Source organism: Helianthus annuus, chromosome 12, assembly GCF_002127325.2.
Source record: "Helianthus annuus cultivar XRQ/B chromosome 12, HanXRQr2.0-SUNRISE, whole genome shotgun sequence".
In the NCBI taxonomy this organism is placed as follows: domain Eukaryota; kingdom Viridiplantae; phylum Streptophyta; class Magnoliopsida; order Asterales; family Asteraceae; genus Helianthus; species Helianthus annuus.
The window spans coordinates 66499199-66508751 of NC_035444.2; the positions used below are offsets into that span (position 1 = coordinate 66499199).

At 27.4% G+C, this 9553-nt stretch overlaps 1 protein-coding gene across 1 annotated transcript; it reads right to left on the minus strand.

The window, feature by feature from the left end:
- Positions 1–7198: 7198 nt before the first annotated feature.
- LOC110893050 lies at positions 7199–8354 on the minus strand. Its single transcript, XM_022140171.2, has 5 exons — positions 8175–8354; positions 7748–8074; positions 7540–7650; positions 7374–7442; positions 7199–7213 (listed from the first exon to the last, which is right to left on the minus strand). The coding sequence occupies exons 1-5, from the start codon at positions 8352–8354 to the stop codon at positions 7199–7201; spliced, it is 702 nt and encodes a 233-aa protein (XP_021995863.2).
- Between the last annotated feature and the right edge of the window lie 1199 nt (positions 8355–9553).

Genomic DNA, 9553 nt, shown 5'->3' on the forward strand with positions numbered 1-9553 from the left:
TGCAACTTAGTTATTAACATCATGGACCAGCACCAAGTTGATTACAATATTTCGCAGGATGTCCTAGGTAATACCCTTTATTTCCTAACGATCACCCCTATTATGATTTATTTCGTCATTGTGACCTTTGTCGATCGGCGTAACTAACTGAAACTAACATCTAACGTCGCGCAACGCGCAAATGCTCGAAAACCCCTAGTCTTATTAATATTTAATGCAAAACAAATATTTTTTCATCATAGCATTTTTTATATTTACATTTTTTAATGCTTCTTGGCAATTTCTTGGTTCAACAATCTTATTAATATGTAATACAAAACAAATATTTTCAATTGGCAAATTAGCATAGTTGACCATTCTATCATATCCATATATGACTTTATCCTCTATGACATAATCCTCAAGTTTTTATAGGAACAATGGAAGTTCTAGTACATCTCCTTACAACATTTGGACTGTTAGGTACACCCTTAGATAGGTTTGATTAATCATTTTGAGAACTAGTGCTCTCAACCCTGGTTGAATCGGTTTGGTTCAAAAATAAAAAAACTAAATGATTACCTTAATTTTTATTCTAAAAAAAAAAATCAATGTTGTACTATCTTTAATTTGAATAACCCATGAAAAAACATTTTTAGCTCTTTTTTCAAATTTATCTGAATTATTTAAGATAGTATGGAGACACAAGCAACCAAAAACTCTCAAATGAATAAGAGAAGGTTTAAATCCAAATAATAGTTCATAAGGAGACCTACCATTTAAGCAAAAGAGGGAGTCCGGTTAAACAAGCATGAAGCATTGAGAACACACAGACCAACACTTCATATGTATTTTAGACCGAAATAACAAAGCTCAAGCAACAAGAGCCGAAGAAACATTAAAGTAGTTTTTTTTACATATACGATTTAATAAATTGTCTTTTTTCTAAATGTAAAGAAACGAGTTGTCGCCACCCCGCGCGATGCGGCGGGATGTTGATTATGAAAATCTTTAGTGTGAAATGTGAAAGATGTTTTGGTTGCGATTTATAAATGACCTTTGAAGAAAGGAGAACATGACACAACGATATTAAAGGGGTTGTTGATTTGGTTTTAGTTGAACAAAGATTGAGTTTCAAAAATTGAGAACAGGAACGGGAATAAGGGTAAATCAAAGGGAATCTTTGGATAATAATATTGATAGAAATTGGGGGAATTATTTTTAGTATAGGAAACTTGGAGAATTTGGGGGCACATGTTTAAAACAAAATCAATGTATGTCTTTATTTTATTTTGAGTTATGGCTTTGAACAGAGAAGATGTAGATATGCTGTAGTAAAGTTAGAAGCTTAGCTAGTGTCTTTTAATTTTTTCTTACGGTTCAGTCTCGTACAAACTTCCTAAAGGTATTACAGAAACGATGTTTGATTTCTGTTGTCAAACTTAATAATTTTTTACAAGGTTGAGTTATAATACAAAGTATTTAAAAAATAAGAAGGGTAAGAAGCCACCAGCATAATGACAATTGTCCTAGAATAATTAAATGAAAATGATAATTTTGTCTACAAGAGGGAAGAGAATATACACATGCAAGTCACATGTTATTTCCCCCCCCCCAATTTTTAAACGTCCGTAACTTTTTTATACATCATTTGTTTTTTTAAAAAAAATTATACCATAAAATCAAGCGTTTTTTTATCTTTAATATGAGTACCATATTGTTATATTTTTAAAAAAAATTCAAAAACCCAGTTGCATATTACACAATGGACATGATGTAAAACACAATGTAAAGTAGATCAAAAACACAATCAATGACAACAGATAAAGACACAATGGACAACATACTAAAACACAATGACCATAACGTATAACACAATGACGATAACATATAAGACAATAAGTATCAGACTAAATAAAAACACAATTGATGACAACAGATAAAAGACACAATTAAAGACAGCATATAAAAGACACAATGGAGAGCAGATGAAGGCACAATGGAAAACAAACTAAAAACACAATACACAACAAACTAAAACACAATGAACAAAGATAATAAAAGAATTGAACAAATTATTAAAACACAATGGACAACATATTAAAACACAATGAATAACATATTAAACACAATGACTTGAACTAATAACACAATTTATAGAAAACCCAGATATAACACCATCTTCACTGTGTCATACTAGTAGGGTGCCCGCGCGATGCGGCGGGGGTGACAATTTGGATTGTGGTGCTCGTTTCTATTAGTTTTTTTTGTTCGTATAATATTTATTGTAGCATCATTGTGGTAGATATACGTCATAATCGAGGTCATCGATAAGTCTATTTCCTTGTGGTGTGCATGATTCGACCGGTTCGGCTATTATCCTCAATCGAAGCTATCGGTTAGTCTAGTTTATTGATCAAGCGTTTTTTGGTTAATCAGTTTGGTTTATTCGGTTAGAATGATGGTTTTTTGTTCAGTTTTTTTTTTTAATTTCGGTTAATAGCCAAAACAACACTATGTTTGCTTCAACATATATGAAATGAGATATAAATACATGATCTGGATGTATAAAAACATGAACCGGAATAACATATAAATGAAGTGATAGTATAAAATATGAAATACATGAACTCGATGTATAAAAGTTAGAAGTATATAAAAAGTTCGGTTTGGTTAAACGATTGCAGCAACAACAATTTGCAACCCGATACTCGTTTCCGTTACTTTATCAATTGTCTTGTGATATATTGTCTAGTACTTTTATCAGTTTTCTTATTGGTATAATATTTTATGAAAATTTATTATGTTTATTGTTTTATCATAGTTAACATTTTTAAATTTGTAGCATTAGTGTGATCTACATTTAGCCTTCAACATCTCAACAAAATATCAATTTAGCATTAAAATTATCTGAGTTAAATGATCACATGTATAAAAAGGTTTCTGTTAGTTTGTAGTTAACTATAAAAATTTCTTGTTATATTATTTTATATGTTAAATTGCCCTTAAAATCGATAAAGTTTATTAGACATTCTTTTGTCATTGGTCTTGTAAAGTTTTGAAGTGAATCTTCTACTATAGTAAAATACTAGGTTATAACCCGGGAATACTCCCGGGTTGTGAATCTTTATATGTAAAAAATAAATATGCATCTATATATATTAATTAATAAAAATATACCATGTAGTTGTGAATCTTTATAACCCGGGAACTTCCCGGGCAGAAAAAATCAATTTATAATCTAATTATGTCATTAAATAAATTAAAAGACATGTTTTCAAACGTTATTAAGTGTTTAAATAAATAAGTTAAAATTGAAAATAGAAAAATTAACCTTAAAAACAGTAATGTGTTTATGGAAACAAAAACCACTTTAGAAAGAAATTAAAGGTATCTTTAAACCTAAATAGGAAAACTCATAAGTGACAAAACTAACAATATGAACTTCAAAAGATAATGACATAAAGTTTCAAAATTATGCCTAAACAGAAAATTTAATAAAAAATAAGAAAGAGTATACATATCAAAAAACAAACAATACCAACAACATTTAACTAACATGTTTTGGTAGACGAACATTCCGAGTCCGAATTTCAAAAAAGATTGAGGATTGACCATGGGAAAATAGAAACAATAAATCATTCAGAACATATATTACTAATTTAAAAAAATAGTGACACAAAATTTAATAAGAAATAAGAAAGACTATACATAAAAAACAAAGAATACCAACAACATTTATCTAACCTGTTTTGATATACGAACATTCCGAGTACGAATTTCACAAAAGATTGACGGTTAACCATGGGAAAATACAAACCATAAATCATTCAGAACATACCTTACTAATTTAAAAAAAAATTACTGAAGAGAAAGGATAAAATTAAATATTACAAACTTAAAAAAAGATAAAAAATATATAATTTAACTAACCTCTTTTGTTTGAGGAATTATCGGAGTCCGATTTTTATCACAGATTACGGATTCACATGAAAAACAAATTCAACAAAATTCAATAACTGTCATAAATGTGGAAGACGTGATAAACAACTAACTAAAACAACATACCTTTAATTTTTTTGATCGGATCTACAGAAATAAGAACAAAGAAAACGTTAGTAGCAATCGAAACAATCTTTATAAAATCAACTTTTGATCGGATCTAAGTGCAAATCTAATGGATTCTTCATCCACCAAATGATAGATCAGAATTTGTTCATTTTTAGATCAACAATATTCCAATTTTGAGATTTAAAATTTGAATTTAAGATTATTAATTTCAGTTTTAAAATCTAATTCATTCGTATATTGTTAATGAATTCCCCATGATACCCAAAGCAAAATAATATAAAATTCAAAAGAAAGTATAAGAGTGAGAGATCACGTACATTGTAAGATTCCTTGATATGATAAAAATGAACTCCTCAATTGATTCCTCTCCACACATCAGCATGATATTGAAAAAAATCATCCAAATCAAATAAGTGAGATTGATTGAAACAAACAAAATAAACAATGAGAGGTTTATAGATTCATCAAACCTGTTACAAATTGACCTCGTTTTGATGCATAAGTCAAAAGCTACTTTCCAATCCATATATCTCATGATTTTTTAACATTCACAGTGACAACCCGGATATGCGAAAATAAATCGATCCATAACATACCTCTCATATGAATAGTCGTCATTGTTTTTACTCACAAATCTTTTTGAGAAACACAAAATCTAACCATAAACACACAATCTAACGATATCTTGAAGAAAAACAAAGAATTTTTTTCACATGTTGATGTTTTTTTGTTGTACACAAACACAAATTGGAAGATCGAGAGAATCAATCATGAAAAAGAGGATTAAGACAGAGTTAGACAAAAATTTTATAATCAATGTAAATAAGGAAAATATGATTACCTGTTTGTCGATCTTTCAAGATGTAACGAAATCATAGTTAGATTCCTTTTAAGGTGGTTGTTCTCCCCACATTAATGAAGCAAATTCATTAGGTATTTCCTATCAGTGAAAACAAAAAAATAAATAATTAAATACATAAGTCTAAATACAATATGTTTAGTAATCATAAAACCAATAAAAATACAAAAAAAAAAAAAATAGGATCATCGTCCTCAATCAGCTTTAAGAATGAAAGACTGTTGTTACTCAAATCCATACCTGCAAATTAAATGTGAACGGTTTAAACACGTAAAAACGATAAATTATTTATAGAAGTAAACTAATAATAGCGGAAAACATATAAAACCGAAACAAACAAAATAAAAAAGGTTTCAAAAAACGTAACACCATTTATTTATAGAAATAGAAACCCTAATTCCGGAAAATTATCATACTAAAAATAAATCACTAACGAAATTTAAAATTGCTCAAAATTTTAAATTTATAATTTGAATTCCGGAAATAGAAATAGAAACCTTAATTCCGGAAAATTATCATACTAAAAATAAATCACTAAAATTTACATTTGAGGTTTCAAAAATAAATCACTAACGAAATTTAAAATTGCTCAAAATTTTAAATTTAAAATTTGAATTCGAGAAATAGAAATAGAAACTTTAATTCCGAAAAATTATCATACTAAAAATAAATCACTAACGAAATTTAAAATTGCTTAAAATTTTAAATTTAAAATTTGAATTCTGGAAATAGAAATAGAAACCTTAATATTTTAAATTTGAGGTTTCAAAAAACGTAACACCATTTATTTATAGAAATAGAAACCTTAATTTCGGAAAATTATCATACTAAAAATAAATCATTAATGAAATTTAAAATTGTTCAAAATTTAAAATTTAAAATTTAAAATTTAAAATTTGAATTCTGAAAATTAAATTACTAACATCCAATCCTGCAAATTATCATACTAAAATTTATCATGCTAAAAATAAATCACCATTTATTTATAGAAATAGAAACCTTAATTCCGGAAAATTATCATACTAAAAATAAATCACTAAAATTAAAATTTGAGGTTTCAAAAATAAATCACTAACGAAATTTAAAATTGCTCAAAATTTTAAATTTAAAATTTGAATTCCAGAAATATAAATAGAAACCTTAATTACGGAAAATTTTCATACTAAAAATAAATCACTAACGAAATTTAAAATGGATCAAAATTTTAAATTTAAAATTTGAATTCCGGAAATAGAAATAGAAACCATAAAATTTTAAATTTAAGGTTTACATAAACGTAACACCATTTATTTATAGAAATAGAAACCTTAATTCCGGAAAATTATGATACTAAAAATAACTAACGAAATTTAAAATTGCTCAAAATTTTAAATTTAAAATTTAAAATAGAAACGTCAAAATTTAAAATTTAAAATTTGAATTCTGAAAATTAAATCACTAACATCCAATCCCGTAAATGTTTTAACATGGATAAGTATTTTTGTTTCTAAACTTTGAACGTGTACGATGTGCGATAAGAGACTCATCGGACATAATCATAAATGTTTTACATTTCCGAGTGGCCTAATAAGTTGAAATAAATAATAATTACTTGTTTTTTAAAAGATATAAATTTAAAAGTAAAAAAGTTATATATGATACTAAACCTTCCTCTTTCTCGGCAAAACACTTTGAGCAACATCAACTGTATATTTCGGAATGGCCTAAACAGTAAAAAAAAAAAATACATAAGTAACTACCATTATTGGAAAACATATAGAATCAGCATAACTCACATCAGAAACAAATGTGGAGCACAGACTCGGTTCAGAAAAAACAACATTTGTTTTCCCTGTAGGATCAACCTAAATAACAAAAAAGAATAAAAAAATTAATATACAATGAATTAATAAATTGTATTATATAATACTTAAGTAAGTAGATATACATGGGACTTGTTCTTGGGTATCAAAAATTTGTCCAGATCCGTTTCAAACTTGCTTTTGTCCTAAAAAAGGGAAACATATATATTAAAAAAATGTAAAGAAATAAACTTAAATTCTAAAAAATATAATGTAGTAACTGGAAAAAAACCCTTTAAAATTAGATTTTTTTCAACACCAACAATTGTTTTCGCCTTGGGATCATCATACAAAAGGTAGAACATTAACCTTTGAAAATGAAAAAATAAACGTAAAATAATTCACTTAATTACAAAATCATATAATTTATTGAATGAACATAAACCTTTAAAGTTAAATCTTCATCACAAACAACCCTTGCTTTGCCTTGGGGTTCAGTTTTTTTATCCTAATCATCTTTGAACTACGTATAACAAAAACAATTGTTTAACAATATAGTACCCATAATTATTAAATTTAATAAAGTAACGAAAGAAAAATTGATGAAAACTGTTTAACAATATAAAAAGAATAATAATTAAATTTAGTAAAATAAAAAAAACAAAAAAATGACAAAAAATTACCTTCTTCTTAAGGTCTTCCATTTCAAGTAGAGATGAGAAAAAGTTATCAAACTTCGAATCATCAATATCCTACACAATTATAAATAAACAAATAAAATGTATAAATACAAAAAAAAAGATATTTATAATACGTTTTAATAAAATTGATTAAAATATAGGGAATTACATTGAACACAGCTTCAAAACTTGCCAACTGAAATTTGTCATCTTCACATTCCACAACAACACCTTCTTGAAAGTCAGTTCCATCACTACTACACTTCTCCTTATGTTCAGACTACAAAAAATATCAAAAATAACAATGTGTTAAATTCAATATCAACTTGTAAGCTCGCGTTGATAACTAAATAATAGTGTAGATGTATAATTCTAACCGCAATAAAAAAATCATCACCATCATCACCATAGATTGAGTCATCCAAAACAACTAACTCCACCCTGTTGTTCTGAATTTGAGTACCGGTTTGATGATTAAAGACTGAAATCTCAAAAATTTTATTTCCATGCAGTGAAAAGACAAAGGTAGATCGCCTTTCTAAGGCAAGATCGTTTATCATCTCAGAGCATCCATGAGTAAAAACACACCTGTCAGTTAATCCATCCATCTTAACGTTCCAAAATCTATCTCCTAAATAAAGAGTTGACTGACCACCTTTGAAATTTTGACCATAAAATTGCCTCCAAAATTCATCAGCCATTACCTGCATAGCATGTGATAATTAGTAATAAAAATTAATTTAAATACCAATATACAGAAATAAAACATTATACATCATAATTATTGTATAAGATACTACTTACAATAACATCTTCGTGAGGATTGATCTTGGATATAAAGCAGTTTTTCTGAACAAATGATTTAAACACCATTAGAAAGAATGCTGATGGTCCATATGACTGAAACATAAGGTAGTCATCTTTTCTTACACAACTATCCCGAACAACTTTGGTGAAGCCATCACCAAGAAACATGGCCCACATCAGTTTTCTTCACTCTTACAAATCATAACTTGTTACCATCAACAATCTTAACTGAATCTTTGTAAGGTGGTTGGTCTCCCCAAATCATTGAAGCAAAGTCATTAGGTATTTTCTATGAGTTTAAAACAAAAAAAAAAAAAGAAATGTCAGATTACTTAAAATATGATTAGTATTAGTAATTAGAATACAAATAAACGTACCAAAAATATCGGGTCATCTTCCTCAATAAGCTTTAAAAATGAAGGACTGTTGTGCAAGGGATCCACATCTGAAATAAAGGTTTATAAATAATTTAAACCTTTAATAATGAAGGTTTTTAAAAAATAAAAACGGTAAAGTATTTATAGAAAAACAATCAATATTCCTAAATCAACAATCAATAAGCTTTAAAAGATAATTTAGTCAATGCACAAACTTCCAAATATAAAAATAAAAAGAAACGGTTTAAAAAAATTAAAAAATATTTATTTTTTAGATACAAATTCAATATTTCAAAGAAAAAAAAATTAAACCGGGTGAACAATTATCAGACCAGTGTAAATAAATCTTCATCATCAAGACAATCAAAACAGATCAGACACTAAAAAAATGCATAATCTTGAATGGATTGAGGCTTAATACACAACAAATTTATTACAAAACAAATATGAAAATGACAAATAACAGAGATTGATAGTCCGGCAATGCACAAAAAAAATTAGCAAAAAAAATCAAACAAAATACCAAATTACCTTTAACAAATATGAAAATGACAAATAACAGCATACATCTTCGCATCTGTCATTGTTGTCAAAAACTGCTCGGCAATCGCTCTTCCTTCATCCCACTCCACTATAAAAGTTCCGTTAACACCTAAAAATCGATAATCATTTACAACAATTACAACAAAAAAATCAATAAATCACGAAAAACTACTACATATCAGGATTCAAATTATTAGTTTTCCGCCAAAATAATATAATTTTCAGAAAACTTAAATATCATCTAAAACTGAATAACTTCAATATACCGGAACAACATTAGATCAGATCTAAGCAAAACTAACCCAGAAGCCATGTCTCTGAAAATCAATATGACGCTTCAATAAAACATTTTTTAGGTCTTTGAGATACTTATACCTGCATTCATAACAAATAATAACAAAAATGCTAAAAAAACAAACAATGGAGCCTTAAGAAGATTACATTTAGGTCATGCCA

Coding starts and splice junctions, on each gene's coding strand:
- LOC110893050 (XM_022140171.2), bottom strand. CDS start 8,354: ATGTGGGCCATGTTTCTTGGTGATGGCTTCACCAAAGTTGTTCGGGAT. Junction 8,075..8,174: donor ATCCTCACGAAGATGTTATT/GTAAGTAGTATC, acceptor CATGCTATGCAG/GTAATGGCTGATGAATTTTG. Junction 7,651..7,747: donor GTGATGATTTTTTTATTGCG/GTTAGAATTATA, acceptor TATTTTTTGTAG/TCTGAACATAAGGAGAAGTG.